This window comes from Arachis ipaensis, chromosome B1, assembly GCF_059453495.1.
Source record: "Arachis ipaensis isolate K30076 ecotype BB chromosome B1, ASM5945349v1, whole genome shotgun sequence".
In the NCBI taxonomy this organism is placed as follows: domain Eukaryota; kingdom Viridiplantae; phylum Streptophyta; class Magnoliopsida; order Fabales; family Fabaceae; genus Arachis; species Arachis ipaensis.
In genome coordinates this window covers 147,665,948-147,684,285 of record NC_142436.1, presented here as the reverse complement: position 1 = coordinate 147,684,285, position 18,338 = coordinate 147,665,948, and the positions used below count along the sequence as shown (strand labels likewise).

Below are 18,338 nucleotides of genomic sequence, written 5' to 3'. Positions count from 1 at the left end.
CAACTGACGCGATCGCGTGGAGCACGCGGTCGTGTGGGTCTATTTGTGCCAAAGGCACGCCTCCAGCCTCGCTTTAGCGTGACTTTCTGTTCATTTTCCTTTTCCTTTAAGCACATGTGACGCGGACGCGTCAACGATGCTGTCGCGTCACGTGCTCTCTCTTTTTTTTATATATATGCAGTATGCAGAATGCAAAATGCAATGGATGTTATGCAGAAATTCAGGTTCAAACAAAATTCAAAAATAAAGCAAAATGGAGAAGGAACGATCATACCATGGTGTGTTGTCTCCCACCTAGCACTTTTAGTTAAAGTCCTTAAGTTGGACGTTTGATGAGCTTCCTGCTATGGTGGCTTGTGCTTGAATTCGTCCAGAAATCTCCACCAGTGTTTAGAATGCCAGCATCCTCTGGGATCCCAAAAAAGGTACGTAAAGCTCTTAGGCAGTTTCAAACAGGTTTCCTGGCTCCCAGAGTGTTGAATGTCGGAATGGATTCTAGGATCCCAAACTCTACTTTTACACCCGTTTCTGTCTTGATCTGCATTTTTTCTGCCGGGTGATAAGTAATCTGAATTTTCACTACAGTGACCAAATAACTTCCGAGATCCTTTCAATTGAGCTTGACACCAATCTTTGCACCTCAAATTGAAGTGTGAAGCCTCATTGAATCTTGCATACCAGCTCTAAGTGCGAGTCATTTCCCTTTTGCTCTTAAAGCCACAAAGAGCTCTAAGCTGGCCCTCTGTTTCAAATAAACCATATTCAAGTGGAAAAGTAAAGATGAAAGTCAAGGATTTTACCCACTTGAAGTTTGTGTTGGGTAGTAATGGCCTTGGGATCAGTGTTTTCCATGGTTCTGCAAGTTCTACTCCCTTGTGGTCTTCAGTGAATTCCTCTACTTCTTTGCAAACTTCATCAGCTTCAACCATGTCTTGATTAGAGTCTTCGATATCTTCCTCATCACTTGAGTCATAATTTGGAGGCTGAGAAAAGTCGACCTCTACATCATCTTTGTATTCACTTGGGGAAGATTCTTCTATCTCAAAGAATTCACTTGCGGATGCAAGTGCATTACTAGGAGAACTTGAGTTGTGACTATCATCATCAAGAAAACTTGAGTCTTGGGTCATTCCGTCCAATTCCTCATAAGATACCTGCCTTGGGGGTTGTGCACTATCCTCCTTAGCATTAATTATAACGTCGTCGACGGAATTCTCCACAACTCTGGATTCCTGCGGAGGTTCAGCATCTCCTAAATCCTCAACCAACTCTTCTTCTTCTACAATGATAGCGTCCTCTACTTGTTTCAGTATGAAGTTATGCTCTATGCTGTCCACTGGAGTTTCTAGTGTCTTCTTCATGCTACGTTCTTCATTAGATTCTCCACATGAAGCCATGGGAGTTTGTTGAGTGTCCGAACGTCTGTAAGATAATTGATTTATTGCTTGCTCCAGTTGATGAAGGGTTGCATTAAATTGGTCTACTGATTCTTCGAAGCGAACCTGTGATTCTTGTTTGATGGATATGGACATGGTGCGTAGGGGAGTGGTGGTTCTTGGGAATAATCGGATTGGCGTTGGGGCGGATAAGGATCATATGGTGGCGAATGATGAAAAGAAGCTTGTGAGTGTGGAGGTTCAAAGTTATGTTGTGAGCATGGTCTCTGAGCATAGGGTGGGGCTTGTTGGTAGCTACAAGGCGGTCCACCATATCTATCAGTTGCGTATGCATTGTAGAATGGTCTTTGTCCATGATATCTAGGAAGGTGTTATTGCCTCAAGGGTTGATCATATCCTCTTGGCTCCATCCATCTTTGATTGCTTAGACCATGATGCATAGTCATGTTATAGCTTCCATTCCTTGCAACAAAAGTAGAACCAAACTCAAAGCGAGAGGGGTGAGAATTCATAGTGGCTATCAGAAATAAGAAGGGAAAAGAAGAAACAAATAAACAAGTAAAAGAAAAATATTTACAATAACCAATAATAAGGCACACGTTTGCAAATCCCCGGCAACGACGCTATTTTAAAGAGAAGAACTTTTGCGTGGTCTAGAATTCAAAATAAATTCCCGTTGTGAGTATAGCTTCTAAACCAACAAGAGTCCTTTCTTACAAACATTTTGGTTGTCACAAGTAACAAACCCCTTAAAATTGATAACCGAAGTATTTAAACCTCGGGTCATCTTCTCAAGGAATTGCAGGGAGGTATGTTCTTATTATTGGTTATGAGTCTTGTAAATTGGGGGGTTTTGAAAGTGAGGAACAAGTATGTTAAATGATAAGGAAAATATAATAGTAATAATAAAATAAACTCTTGGCAAGGTATTAGAATTGGAATTCCTATCCTAGTTATCCTTATCAGGTGTGATGAGAATTGGGTTTTAATCCCACTTAGTTATCCTTTATTGAACAAAGGAAGGTCAAGTGGACTAATTAGCTTGATCCTCAAGTCCTAGTCAATCCCTGTGGGAGGACTAGCTTTAGAGCGATCTAGATCAATTAGAATATGCCCATTTCAATCACTGCTGAGTTTGACAACTCAAGTGTTACCAATTACCTAACCAAAGCCAGAAGGGGGAAAAATCTAAATTATTTATATAAATAAAAGAAAACAATCATGAGTCTTAAATATCTCAAATTATATTAAATAGAGAACATCCTAACATGAAAAGTTCATAAACAAATAAAAGAGAAAATAAATAAAAAGAACATTGAACCTGAGATGAAGAAGAAATATTCCTAATTTCTAAAAATCCTAATCCTAAATCCTAAGAGAGAGGAGAGATCCTCTCTCTCTTAAAACTACATCTAAACTATGAAGAGTGAATAACTGGCCAACTCCTCTAATGGATGCATTCCACCACTTTATAACCTCTAATCTGGGCCTCTTGGACTTGGATCTGGGCCAAAAAGGGCTTCAGAAACCGCTGGAAGCATTTTCTGTAATTTCTGGTGCGTGGCGTCTGTCACGCGTCCGCGTGGGTCACGCGGTCGCGTCATCTGGAGTTTTCCTTGTCACACATTCGCTTCGATCATGCGTCCGCGTCATCTGTGTTCTGCTTAAGGCGCGCGGCCGCGTCAGTCACTCGTTTGTGTCGCCCTCTTTTCGCATTGGCATGCGGCTGCGTCGTCCACGCGTCCGCGTCGCTGCCAGTTTCTTCAAAAACTCCATTTTGTGCTTTCCTTCTATTTTAGTATGTTTTCTTTCCATCCTTTAAGTCATTCCTGCCTTAGAAGCTCTGCAACTACTTAACACACAAATCACGGCATCGAATGGTAATAAAGGGTAATTAAAATAATTACTTTTAAAGCATAGAAAACATGCATTTCACATATATCACATAATAAGGAAGGGAAAGCAAAACTATGCAATTTCTATGAATAAGTAGGTGAAGGGTTGAATAAATCACTTAAATTGAGCACAAAATATATCATAAAATATGGGTTTATCACAGACTCAGTGGAATATTTTGCAGAAGAAAGGGAGAAAGTCAATCAAGGAAGTCCACACTCAATTGAAGCAGAGAGCTACATAGATGAAGGGTTCATTGAACCACCAATTCAAGAGGCTTTTGATGAAGAGAACACTCCAACCATCACACAACACTCAAGTCTGGATATCCAAGAAGTGGAGGCAACCAACAAGAGCACTGAAGAGAGGATTGTGACCAAGCTACAATTGACCATATCCATGAAGAAGAAAAGGTAAACAGCAAGCAATCCAACCCCTACTGCCCCCAACAAGCAAAGCAAATCAAGCAAATCACATAAAGAAGCTTGCTGGGAAGAGACCAAGACAGGGGGTGCTGACTGGCTCTTCTTCTCCCCTGAGGTCATTCCTCTTAACAAACTGGAAGAAGAGGAAAAAAGTTATCAGCAACATGTCAAGCTAATGACACTAAAAGAGCGCTTGTTGGGAGGCAACCCAACTAGAGGTAGTTTTTCTTTCGTAGTTATTTCAATAAAAAGGTTAAGTAGATTTCTCTGTATTGCAAGGAGCTAAGTTTGGTGTTGCACACCAAAGTAATTTTAGGGAGAATCTGTAATTCTAAGTTTGGTGTTCCACCACAGTTTTCATTAAGAACACATTGCAACCCTCAGCATGACTAGTTGCTCACTCCAAACAATCAGAGAAGCAACTTAACAATTGTTTAGTTTCTAGTCCATAGCTTGTTTTCTTTTTAGTTCATAGTTTATTTTCTCAATAAAAGCACTTGATATTTCTTGCATGTATTCAATCTGCTGCATTAGGCAAGGAACTAAGTTTGGTGTCCCCACACCAACTTAAGTTTAGAAAATCACAAGCATACATGCATACTAACCATCTCTCAAGTGCTTAGGGAACAAGCAACTTTCAATATCATTGTAGGAAGGTATTCAATCTCCTGGAGAGTAAGATGTATCATCATATGGAAGGACAAGGGAAAAAAAAGAAAGCCAACAATGATGATGACATAAAGGAAGCAAGAAGACACCAAGAGGTTGTATCTTTACTTGCCTGTCTCTAATCTAAATCTATCAATTGAAAGTGCAATTGTGCCCCTATTAATTAGTGTCCTGTTAGTTTGGAATCATGTGATGTCTGTCTGTTTGTCTTTAGACTTGCTAGTTTAAGTGTTTGTATCATCTCATCTTGCTTGAATTATATGCATTGTTCTCCATGCTTGAATAAAAGAAAAATTGTTGTGAAATAGAGAAAGAGTAGAGGTCTATTTTAATAGATGATAGAATAAGTTATGTGGTGGTATGTTCTGGTTCATTAGTTGATTCATGAATAAGGCTAAAGGTTGGCATGACTTTGAGATATGAACTTGAGTTACATTTCATAAGACTTGACAAATGAAAGAGGTCCATAATAAAAGAAACAAATGCAAGAGAAAGAAACAAAAAGAAATAAACAAGGCTGGGCACCAATGGCTTGAGGTTTTGGATATATGCATGTGATGTTCTTGTACAAAGATAAGCTTGGATAACTAGGTTCTGAGAGGTGCTTCATCACCTGGCAACTTGGGTTAACTAACCTGGAATTGCCAACCGAAAATCCACCATCAAGAGCTACTTTGAGACAAAGCATTTAGTGACCCAAAGAGGTGCTGGGCACCAAGGTCCAAAGCATAAAACAAGCTAAATGCCTGTGATGTGTGTGTGCTAAGGAGAGGCTTGAGCAAGTAAGTCCTTAGGGGTGTTTCAACACCTAGCATCTTGCACCAACTGGGGCGGGAATGCTGGCTGAAAGCTTACTTTAAAGAGCTGTCTTAACACATAGCATTTAGCCTCAACAAGCAATAAATCTCTGTCATAAAAGAGGGCAAGAAAAAAACCACGAACCAATCAATAACAAGTCTCATTTTTTGTGTAATTCAAGTAAGGATCCAAAGGAGTGTCTATACTTTAGCCACAAATAAAAATCACTAGAATACCATGCATGAAAACCCCATTAACCAAAATTAAATAAAGGCTTATACCTCTCTCTGTATTCATTCATTCTCCTTATATTTTACTGCTTGCTTGGGGACAAGCAAGATTTAAGTTTGGTGTTGTGATGATAAGTCATCTTAGACTAGTTTCACAAGCCTTTTTCATCTATTTTACTTGGTTTTCATGCATTTCTTAGGCAAAAAGTAAGTGTTTGGATGAGAAATTCATGCTTGTCTTGATTCAATCAAACATTGTTAATTTTATGCATTTTCATGAGATTTTTTTCAAGATTTAGTTAATGATATGAATGATGCAAAATCTGGTGATTACGGAAATAATTTGATGCATTTTTTTTTGGTTGATGATAGGTAAAAAGAAGCAAAGGAAGGGCAGAGAAGAAGCAGAGCAAGCAACATTGGTGGCCAAAGTTGGCTCACCAACGTTGCCTCAAACGTTGCTCTTGACAGCCTGACTGTGCCTTCTTCAAAGAAGAATAACTTGAGATACAAAGCTCCAAATGAGGTGATTTCAAAGGCATTAAAAAGTAGGAATCTAGAGCTTTCCAAGAATATATAACACTGCATGGTGGACACTAAATTTTAGGGAGATAAGTTGCTCCAAAAGTGCAAAAATGAACATAGTTTCAACCTGTAATGAGGCCAGCTGACCTCTTCACCTTCCATGGAATATAAATCGAGCTATGGAGCTCCAAATGATGCGCTTCCAACCGTATTGGAAAGTAGACATTCAGAGCTTTCCAACAATATATAATAGTATGGGAAGTACAATAAGTTTGAGATTCCGAATCTGGCGTTGTTACCAACGTTGGTGTGCCAACGTTGCCTCAAATGTTGCACACCAACGCCAGCGACCCTGTCCACTTCAAAGGAGCATAACTTGAGTTGCAGATGTCCAATTGAGATGGTTTTACTTGGGTTAGAAAGCTGACATTAAGAGCTTTCCAACCATATATAATAATCTATAATGGGCATGAAATTGGCAATGTTGATATGAGGACAAAGTGACGTTCCAAGGCTTGCTGGCAACACTATATGTAAAATTTGGGTGCCAATGTTGTAGGGAACGTAGGTGAACTAACGTTACCTCCAACGCTTGCGATAATGTTCATTTTTGGAGCTAAAAGATTTTGGGTGACGCGTATGCGTCGATGGCGCGTACGCGTAAAAGTGGAAAGATTTTAAATCCACGCGTAAGCATGAGCTACGGGCACCCGTGAAATGGCGAAATTGACCATTCACGCGTACGCGTGGGTCACGCGTACACGTGAACAAGCCAACGTTAGAGGGAACGTTGGTGATCAAACGCTACCTCCAACGTCCGCGACGAGCATCCCAGATTTGGATTTGGAAATTCGCATCGACGCGTACGCGTGGATGCAGATTTTGGCCAGACACGCAAACGGGTGAGCGACGCACACTCGCAAAAAGCTGAATCAACGCGTACGCGTGGGCGACGCGCATGCGTCGATGGAAAAATGTAGGTACACCTTGAGTCAAATGTTGGCGGCAACTCTCACTCCTTTGAAAATCCTTTTTCAAGCCAAACGTTTGACTCAACATTTTTTTGCAAAAGTTAAGGCCAATGTTGACATCAGCATCCATAAAATTTAGCACCCATGCAGATCAAAAGCGTGAATTGTCAGTTGCCCCTCTTCAACATCACTGAGACTCATTCTTGCTTGCTTCAACAAGGCCAAGGCCCACATCCAAGTACAATACAGACCCAATTGAAGAAGAGAAGGAGAGTATAAATAGGAGGCTCTCTGGTAGAATTAAGGGGGCTTGGGTAGTAAGAGTAGGAGTAGGATAGAGGGCTCTGGTAGAGAGCTTAGCTTAGAATTTCTTTTTCTTTTCTGCACTTTTAAATTTCAGTTGTACTTGAATTCAGTTTGGTTTATGCAATTTCCATTTTTTTACACTTCTCTTTTGAAATTTTACATTTGAGTTTGCTTGAGCTGAGTTTAATTTCTATGCAATTTAAATTCCCTGCATCTTTGCCTCTCTACCAATTTACTTTCTGCCAATTTAGTTTCTCTGCACTTGTTCTTTGAGCTATGATCCACTGAACCCCAATTCATTAGGGGGAGGAGCTCTATTTTAATTCACATGATTAAGTGAACATCTTCTTCTCAATTCATCTAGATAGCTAAAAAATAACTTCTGTTTTGATTGATATTCATTCACTCCGGAATAGGGTTTAAATCTGTGAATTTCCATGTGAGCCTCGGAAGGGGAATCAAGGAAATTAGAACTGAAGCTCTGTTTCTCACAATTCTCTTGATCAACACCATTCGGGAGGAATTGAGATCTAGAGAGTCTATGTGGCTTATGGATGAGAGAAAATGCTTAACCTCTTCTCATGACAATTAGATCAAGGAATTGGCAAGATTGATTGTGATTAGAGAGATTGGATTGGCAAGGAATTCGGATCCAATCAATTTCAATTCGCCGTAGATCTATTCATATGATTGAGAAAGAAGTTGAGATTTATTTGATTCATGATGGATTATGATACCTCCAATCCCTGATGAATTTTTCTTTCTATTAATTGTCCTTGAGATCACTTTGAGTACTTTGGTTTACTGCCTCTTTAATTTCCCTGCACCCAAAGCCCTTTACATTTCCTGCAATTTATTTTTCATGCAATTTAAGTTTTTTGCCATTTAAGTTTCTACCAATTTACTTTCAACAATTTACCATTCTCTGCAATTTACATTCTGTTAATCAATTTTCACCAAACTCTTCTCAATATTTCGCTTAACTAGACTAATCACTTCACTAAAATTCCTTGATCCATCAATCCCTATGGGATCGACCTCACTCTAAGTGAGTTATTACTACTTGATGCGATCCGGTGCACTTGCTGGTTAGTTTGGGCGGAACTTCTAATTTTCCCTCATCATAGTGCTAAAAATCCACTTCTGGAGCCCACTTGGGGAGTGTTTAGGATGAGCTTGGGGTGAGCCTATTCCTTTGATATCCGCTTTGTTTGATCAACTTGATAGAGCTAAGTGATTCTCAAAGCTGGATTTAAGGTCAGGATATCACCAAGTGGGGATTGCCAATGATGATGAGCCTAAGACCACGTGTGTCACGAGGTATGGATCGTATGAATGATTGGTGATACCATTTGGCTTAACCAATTCTTCTGTAACCTTTTGTACCTTGATGAATGATATCTTTCGTCGTTATCTTGATCGGTTTGTAGTGGTCTACTTGGATGACATTGTTGTCTATAGCAATACCTTGGAAGAACATGTAGAATACTTATGAACCGTGTTTAAGATCTTGCGAGAGAATAACCTATATGTGAAGAAGGAAAAGTATTTCTTTGCAAGGGACAAAGTCCACTTCTTGGGACACATCAATAAATATGGAACTCTCTGCATGGATCAAGGAAAGGTGAAGGCTATCAAAGAATGGGAGCCGCCAAACAAGGTATCTAAATTAAGGTCATGCCTTGGGTTGGCTAATTACTATCGGAGGTTTATCAATGGATACTCTGCCAAGGCTGCATCATTAACTGATCTCCTCAAGAAGAATAACTCTTAAGAATGGTCAAAGGAATGTCAAAAAGCCTTTGATGAGTTGAAGGTTGCTACCACAGAAGGACCAGTACTAGCACTACCCGACTACTCGAAGGTGTTTGAAATCCACACTGATGCTTCTGATTATGCTATTGGAGGGATTCTGATGCAAGAAAGACATCATATTGCCTTTGAGAGTCGCAAGTTGAATGATACAGAGAGGTGATACACTGTCCAAGAGAAGGAGATGACCGCGGTGGTGCATTGTCTAAGAACTTGGCATCATTACTTGCTTGGTTCACACTTCATCGTCAAGACAGACAATGTGGCTACAAGCTACTTCCAAACTCAAGAGAAGTTAAGCCTCAAACAAGCTAGGTGGAAAGATTTTTTAGCTGAGTCTGATTTCAAATTTGAATACAAGCCTGGAAAGACTAATGTGGTAGCAGATGCGCTGAGCCACAAGGCTGAGTTGGCAGCCATTTTCATGGTCGAAGGAGATATTTGGCATACCATCAAGGAAGGGTTGCATCAAGATCCATCAGCCAAGAAATTGGTGGAATTAGCTAGAGAAGATAAGATCAAACTATTTTGGCTAGAAGACGACCTTCTCTACACCAAAGAGAGAAGACTATATGTCCCTAAGTGGGAAAATCTAAGGAGAATGCTACTGAAGGAACGCCACGACATAAATGGGCTAGTCATCAAGGCCAATGAAGGACTTTGGCACTTATTGAATCTTTCTATTATTGGCCTCAAATGAGAGATAAAGTGGAGAGCTATGTGAATACTTGTCTTGTGTGCCAACAAGATAAGATTGAAAACAAGACACCAAGTGGGTTGTTGGAACCTCTACCTCCATCAGAGCGACCGTGGAAAAGTGTCTCTCTAGATTTCATCTCTGCCTTACCGAAGTCCGAGGGGTTTGGATATATTCTCGTGGTAGTGGATCGATTTTCAAAGTATGCTACCTTTATACCTGCCACTACTTACTACACTGCAGAGGAAGCAGCACGACTATTCTTCAAGAATGTGGTGAAGTACTAGGGATTGCCTAAGAGCATTATTACTGATCGAGATCCACGCTTCACAAGACGACTATGGACAGAGTTGTTCAAACTCCTTGGGTCGGAGCTTCATTTCTCAACAAGCTTCCATCCTCAAACCGATGGGCAGACTGAGAGAGTGAATACCATACTCGAATGTTACTTGAATCATTTTGTAAGCACTAATCAGAAGGACTGGACAAATCTTCTGGACATTGCTCAATTCTCATACAATCTACAAAGGAGCGAGTCCAGAGGGAAAAGTTCGTTTGAGATTGTGACTGACAACAGTCGCTTACACCACACTCTCTTTCTTCCTCTTACTTTGGGAAGATCCCTAGAGCTTATCATATGATTAAGTCATGGGTAGAACAAGCAGATGTCACTCGTTCTCACCTCGACAAAGCTGCAAAGAGGATGAAGAAATGGGTAGATAAGAAGAGGAGGCATGCAAGCTATCACGTGGGAGACAAGGTAATGATTAAACTTCTTCCACAACAATTCAAATCCTTTCGCAAGGTTCATAAGGGCTTAATCCGCAAATACGAATGGTCATTTGAGATCATTGCACGTGTTGGGAAGGTTGCGTACAAAGTACAACTCCCTCCCTCTATGAGGATCCACCCAATCTTCCATATGAGTATGCTTAAACCATATCATGAAGATAAAGATGAACCGACTAAAGGTGACTCGAGTCGTGCTCCACCTGTGGTGATTAGATCCTTTGATAAAGAAATCGAAGAAATCCTAACTAATCACGTCGTTTGATGAAGAGGAGTACCACCAAGTATCCAATACTTGATCAAGAGGAAAGGACTCCTGATAACTGAAGCTAGCTGGGAATCTCTGCAGATCTGTGGCAATTCCAAAAATACCTAGAGCGCTATCATGAACAGAATGCGACAAGGACGTCTACGCATTAGGTGGGGGAGAATATCATGGTAAATTTTAGAAGGTTAGATTTAATGGTGTTTGTATAGTTTTCTAGAGTGTTTGAGAATGCTCTAGATGGTTTCAGAATGTTCTAGAATATCCTAGAAGGTCCCGAAATATCCTAGAAGGTTCTAGAAGACTCTGGAAGATCATAGAGTAATCTAGAAGAGTGTGGATGTATATAGAAGTATGAAGAATAGTATGGAATAATCTAAAAGTATTTATAAAGTTGTGGTAGGATAGATATTTGTAATGAAGGTTCTGGATGATTAATCTAGACCGTTGATTAGATTTAATCATAACCATCCATTAAGGAGGTGGATGGCTATAAATAGAAGGTGAGAGTTAGAGTTTGGGTGTGGGAGTCATTTGTAACAAACACTTGAGTAATAAAGTGTTCTTTCCACCAAAGCTTCTAAGTCCGAGTGCCACCACGGTAGCGTTGGAGTTCGTCCAAGGCCGTGACAACACTCATAGCCTTTTTCTCCGAGCTCCAATTAGCAGCGTTTCTGTTGGATCCGACAAAGACAGCAACGCCAGGCTCTTCTGCTTCCTCTCCTTTGCCAGAGCTGCTCACCATCTCCTCCCAGTTGTGCATGGTTCGATTCTGTTGCAGCTGCGAAAGACGAAGTCCATCGTATACTGCACTTTGCTTGCCTGAAGCTTTCCTCTGCTCTGCTTTGCGCTGCTCCGTTGCACCATCTCAAGCGCAGAAGTCCATCGCCGCACCAAGATACTACATTTTTTGTTGGATCATTCCATTTTTGATCTATGGATTACTCTATCAAATGAAGCATGCTGAATTTTTCTTTCTTTTTGAGTTTAATTTTCCTTAGACATTGCCTTCATCACACTTTTGTTCTTTTTTGTTGTATAATTTAATTTTAATTTTTGTTAATTTTGGAGGAACAGATAGAAAGTGTAGAATACTATTATAATTTTCTTTTGGTTATGCTATTTTTCTTTCTCGTGAATAGCCAACATCATAACTTTCTACCAGTTGAATCTACAAAGCCAAGTAAAGAAATTAGAATAAATAATTTGTTGTTTGTTGGAACTTTGAGAACATTTGGTAGGTCTATTAGTTTGTTTAATCTTTTTGGTTCTGAATAAGATTTTGTTTAAATTGCCTACTTGGTTCTGGTTAATGGCTTATTTTAAGCTTTATAGTTGCTATTTCAGATGATTAATTTATTCACTTACTTTGGCTAACATTGGATATAAAAGTTATTATAAAATTATGTGTATTGTCTTTGTTATATGTTCAACATGATACAGTAAAACTGTAAAAGTCATTGGCCGACTATAGTATATACGTACGATGTTAAGTTTCCTAAAAAGGAGAGTTACATATTCATCATTGAACTATATATCAAGTTATCAACAATATAGACAAGAAGTATTAAAGAATTACTCAATAAAATGAAATTGATGTTAATATTGAGTTCTTTGTTGCTAATTCGAACTTCGCCTGTGATTTAGCTCACAATTTAAATTGGTTAAAATCAACGTATAATTGTGTGCTAATTTAAAAATGTATATGTTATTTGAATTAAGATATTGTGGCTTGGGAGTGCCAATATATGCTTTAATTCGGTTATTGAAGCTCTTAAGGTTTCTAACAATTGTTCTAATGGAATCTTATTCTATTTACAGTATGTGAGCATGCATACTCATTGTCCCAAAATTTGGAACCTATCACTGAGGGACTAGGTGTTTATGTTTTACAATTTAAGACCGGTTTGATATGTCATTAAGGTATATAGTTATTATCTAATTTTCTATTTGGAATGCAAATTTTACTTGATGTACTTGTGTTGCGCATCGTAGTGTGTATGTACATGGTTTCTCAAAGCCTGTCTCCGAAAAGTTCTTGTCAATTTGGTATCCTTTTGTATTTCAGGACTGGATGCATCTTTGATTTCAGTTTATTGCATAAACTTTCCTGTTGTCAACTATTTCCTATGACAATTGCTGCTGCTTAATGAAATACTATCATGATCATTTTACTCACACTTCTTTCTTCACAATTTTTTCTTCAATTTGAATTCATTTTAAAAATTGGGAGATTTACAGCTAAAACTTCCAGAGGAATCAAGAGACAATATCCTATTGTCAGCCGTTAGAAACCTAAGAGAGCCAAAAGTTGAAAGGATTCCCTATCATTAAGGTTATGAAAGAAATGGAAGTCCCAAGAGAAAGACAAACCCAGGATTGAATCTGCAATGATAAAGACAAGGAAAGACTAGGTTTAAAGAGGTATCTCCTATCTGCCCAAAACCCACAAAAATTATGATAATACTACAAAATAGAATAGCTAGACAATTCCCAACTAGACACAACTCTAACATAAAAATGATAAGAAAGGGAGACAGTATGATACCACCATAAATTATCATCGAATTATAGCTAGACTAACATACATCATTCCCTTTTTAGCTCCACCGATATAGGAGGGGTGGACAGATCATTCTAAAATAGTTGCCAAATAATATGCCGGCATTTCTTAAAAAAAATTAACCACTCTAGTGCATGTGCTGTTGGTATTATCTGCTCCACCAAGAGCGCACACATGAAACATCTTTGTTTGTATGGATGAACTTAGTAAAACGGGTTTTGAACCCAATCAGATGTTGAGATCAGTTTCATAAGTAATATATATTAAGCTTTGAAAATTGAGCCTTTGCAAAATCTAGAGAGCTTAGTAAATAGCTGTTTACAGAGTTACTTTCATACACAGTAAATTTTCATATAAACACTAAGTTTGCTAACAAAGCCCTAAACTCACATGGGACATCCTCCTGCATACTTATAGTTGAGAGATAAGTACCAAGCATTTTATCCAAAAAAAAAGTCCTCCTTTGTAAGAATGAACCAACCTCCCAAAGGGGTATCTTCTGCTCCAACGGCCTCTTTTGCTGCATTAGATTTATAAGCTTAAGATTGAAAAAAAAAACAAAAGAAACTCACCACAAGCAATAAATAATTCAAATGTGGAAGGAAGATTAATGATGTTATAATTAAGATGTCCGCAACTAGGACAACCCAACAGTGGATTTTTCAGTTTTTGTCTCCAACAAAAATTACTCTGTTACTACTGCTGATGTTAATTTGTGAGACAAGACAATACATAAACCATCGCATTATTTCAATATCAAATGGTAAACATGAATTAAGATGCCAATATCTAGGAGAACAATTGTTTAGGCTTAAAGAACATCATCATACCAATATTTCAAAAAAAAAAACACCATCATACCAAGTTCGAGATAATACCTGAATTAGTGCACGCAGAGGCAATCAAGATTCAGCCATTAAGGCATATCAAAAATATAAATTGTCGCCGCCACAAACACACGATGTACTGCACATAAAAAAGCAGGATAGGAATCCTCAATCCTTCTCACCAAAGTTTCAGCTTGTTGACACATCCCACCATTAGTCTGTTAGAAAAAAAATATAATAATATTTAGATAATATTTATTTGTGTGAAAATATCAAAATACTATAGCTAAATTAAATTCAAAAGTATAAACATAAAAGAAATAATTTACCACAATGTATAGGTGAGCTACACAGTTTCTTGCAAATCGAAGAAACTCATTAGAACCATAACCATAATTTGTATTTGGATCATTCAAAATGTGTATCATTGCCGGATAGTTCACTCTGTTCACTCCAACTTTCCAGTTTTTCATATATATCTGATGGTTCTGAAGTTCCATTTTAATTGCGTCTCCCAGACGGATGGCATGCTTAGATTTTCTTAAATAGTCATTTAAATATTGGTTGGCCAAAAGAAAATAATAACATCTGTGTTGAAAATCTAAGAAAAACGGATGACAAAACACCTGCTTCCATGATCCACACCTGAAATAATAGTAATAAATCATAAAATATATACGAAATTTAAATAAAAACCATATACTAATTAAAGAATAGATTCACTCACCATGGTAAAAAATCTAAGAACATATCGAGTTCTTTTGAAGATGCACCGAGATTCAGCGAAGAAAATAAAATGTTACGTAGATCCCACATCTCGTCCCTAACAACGGCATCTTTGCTCATGAAATTAGGAAAAGGATTTCCCTCGACTCCGGTAACGAGTCCTCCTCTGTCCCCATTTATTACAAAATTATACGGGCTTATTTTCCCATGACGCATGTTCTTTTCTTCGTATAAACTTGACAGAGCTAGTAAAAATTGTTTGAGATAAACCCTGAATTCGTCCCAATTGCGAGCCCAAGCATTTGCTAAATCAATGTCATAATTCTCATAAATAAAAACCCATCTCTTTCCATTATTCTCGGGAAAACAAAAAAGTCCTTGTAAAAAAAGTTTCGATGAGAGTGCCAAGGAAGTCTGAAAACAACGTTTCTGCCTCTCAACTTCTTCTCTATCATCACTTGAAACTTCCAGAATTTTGACACTTTTTCCGCTACTGTGCAATACTGCATTTGAGATGATAACTCTGCCATTTTCTACTCTTTTGACTTCAAACTTGTTCATATACAAATTATTGTTCTCCATACTAATCCCAGTCAAAACAAATTAAGCGTTAAGATCAATTTCGAAAACATTATCGACAAAAAATATAATTTACCCAAAAAAAATAAGGACAACAGAACAACATAACATAATCAACAAGAACATGATCAAGAATCCTAAACCAGGAGGAGAATCACAGTAATAACCTAACAATTATAATTCTCCATTGATACTAATCCCAGTTGAAACAAATTAAACGTTAAGACTTGAATAGAAAATCAGCATATTAACGTTAAGACTTGAATAGAAAATCCCATTGATACATACATACATACATACTTAATCCATCATCTAGAACCATCTAATTAAAATAAATTTTAAGAGTAAACACTCAACATGATAAAGAATAAAGACATCTACAAAATTTTCTGATTTGATTAATAAAGACATCTATTCAATTCAGAATTACCTCATCAATAATCAATAATAGCAGCAGTGAACCCTAAGTAACAAGAAAGCCACAAATTTGAATCAAATGGAAAGCAACAAGAAATGGTGTTGGAAAGTCCAAGTAAAAGCAGAGGCTCAACAAAATCAGACAGCAGAATAGAAATAGAAGTGAAACTTATTCAAAGAAGGAAGAAGAAAAAACCAAAATAGTGCTGAGCAAGAGCAACAATGAATCAACAAACAAGAATACCAACAATAAAGTAAACAATACCAACAAACAGCAACAATGAATCAATGATTATTGAACAAAAATTAGTGAAATTACATAGTAACTCAACAGTATTATTAACAAAATTTCAAAACAAGCAAAATAAGTGCAGAAAACCAAAACTCAATTCAGAATAACATAATCAGAATCACAGAATCAGAGAATCATACTACAAGAAAAAGCCGTATTTGTAACAAAAAAAAAATTGTTACAAAACGTCGAAATTTTGAAACAAAAGTTTTTTGTAACAAAAAAAGGGGCCGTTGCAGTAAATCCCGTTACAAAAAGTTTTGTAACGAAAAATGGAACTGTTACAATTCAATATGATATTTTGTAACAATTTTTTCTGATACAAAAAACCAGAAGCCGTTACTAAAGTGGTAACAATTTTTTATCTTCAATATCAGCAGAAGCCAGAAGCTGTTACTAAAGTGGTAACCAGAAGCCAGATATAACACTAGTATTTTCAACTACAATATCAGCAGAATCAAGGTTCAATATTTCAGCTAAGATTATCAACTAACAACATATTTAACAACACTCAAATAAACTGAAGTTACCTTTAGCAGAGAAGTAATTGGACCAGACCAGACCAGCAGGATAAGAAGGACAGCCGAATCAGACCAGCAGCGGCAAAGGACAATGCCGGATGAGCAGAGCAGCATAAACTATCCTAAATCAATGCAATGTAAAATACACAAAATTAATAACAAAATTTAATCAATATTTCTATGTTACTAAGGATCACCTAGTTACCTACTTTACTCAATTCACAAACACAAAAATATAAAAAAAAAAAATAAAAAAAAAAAACTGAATCAAAATCACTGAAAAAGAAAGCAAAAACTAGAATCAAAATAATAGAACACAAAAACAAAAATTAGAATCAAATATCAACTCTCCTAATAAGCTAAAATAAGATTATCTACCAGATATAACACTGATATTTTCAACCACATCATCAGCAGAATCAAGGTTCAATATTTTAGCTAAGATAATCAACTAACAACATAGTTAATAAGGATAATGTAGTTACCTACTTTACTCAATTCACAAACACAAAAATAAAAAAATAAATAAATAAATAAAAAAAAACAGAATAGAAATCACTAAGAAAGAAAGCAAAAGCTAATAACACTAACATTTTCACCCAGATATAAAACTAATATTTTCAGTCACAACATAAGCAGAATCAAAAGGAAATTAAAGAGTGCTACACAACACCAGAAGAAGACCCTGTTATTAAATCTTCATCATTTGATTATCAAGCTAGTATACAAGCCTCAAGAAAGGAAAAAGAACAAAAAGACAGCAAATATGAAGTCTACAAAATTAATATAGAATAACTTTATATAAAAAAAACTCACCTCTACACTGCAGAATGTCAGAAGCAGAACCAAAGTCAGCCGTCAGCGACGGGTTGGGGCCGTTCCACCGTCGAAGAGGCAGGCCACCGGCGAGGAGAGGTGACCGCACGAGCAGAGCTTCGGCACGAACAGAGCAGAGCCAGCAGAGGAGTGAACCAACAAGGGGACGACAGAGACGGAGGTGAGCAGTGGCGCAGACGAAGCAGATGCGAGGAGCGACTGGAGGCGCTTGCGACGGAACGAACGAGGACCACGACGCCGCCGCACACGACTCGACGCGGGAGGAGACGGTGCTTGCAGAGGCCACGACGACGAGGCAGACGTTTCCCAGGGGCTACGCCGGTGATTCTTCTTCCGGCTGAAGCTGCATTTTCCCTCGCAGATAGAGTAGACGGCGCGATGAGGGTTGAGAGTGACTGAGTGAGGCTGAGTGAGGGGTAGGAACTTAGGGTTTTTTTACAACTTTACATTTACTTTCAGTCTTTCACCTATTGGTTTTTACAGATTTGCCTTTAGTTTTTTAATTTTTTTTTTTTTGAGATATATTTAATTATTGTTATTTATATTTATAAATTAATAAAAAAAAATTTAAATTTCACAAATTAGTTTTTACTTACTTTAAAAGTCTGATTATTAATTAAAATTAATGAATATGTAAAAAATAATATGTAAAATATATTTTAAAAGAATTATATGAAAAAAATTTTAATTTTTGAAACAAAATAAAATTATTTTAAAAAAATATATAAACAATTTTTTTATTCTAAAAGTATTTAACATTTTGAAAAAAAATATAAAATATATATTTTGTGACACA

General features: G+C 37.4%; 1 protein-coding gene across 1 annotated transcript; it reads right to left on the bottom strand.

The window, feature by feature from the left end:
• Positions 1-13,584: 13,584 nt before the first annotated feature.
• On the bottom strand, positions 13,585-17,989 carry LOC107639766 (uncharacterized). The gene is made up of 6 exons (XM_016343368.3): positions 17,522-17,989; positions 16,715-16,827; positions 14,898-15,479; positions 14,500-14,815; positions 14,222-14,388; positions 13,585-13,863 (listed from the first exon to the last, which is right to left on the bottom strand). The coding sequence occupies exons 3-5, from the start codon at positions 15,476-15,478 to the stop codon at positions 14,260-14,262; spliced, it is 1,026 nt and encodes a 341-aa protein (XP_016198854.1). The 5' UTR covers position 15,479; positions 16,715-16,827; positions 17,522-17,989; the 3' UTR covers positions 13,585-13,863; positions 14,222-14,259.
• Between the last annotated feature and the right edge of the window lie 349 nt (positions 17,990-18,338).

Excerpts from the sequence above, each read along its gene's own strand:
- LOC107639766 (XM_016343368.3), bottom strand. The coding sequence starts at position 15,478 with ATGGAGAACAATAATTTGTATATGAACAAGTTTGAAGTCAAAAGAGTA. Across the intron at positions 14,816-14,897 it reads TTCTTAGATTTTTTACCATG|GTGTGGATCATGGAAGCAGG; the intron begins GTGAGTGAATCT and ends CTATTATTTCAG. Across the intron at positions 14,389-14,499 it reads TAGCTCACCTATACATTGTG|ACTAATGGTGGGATGTGTCA; the intron begins GTAAATTATTTC and ends TTTTTCTAACAG.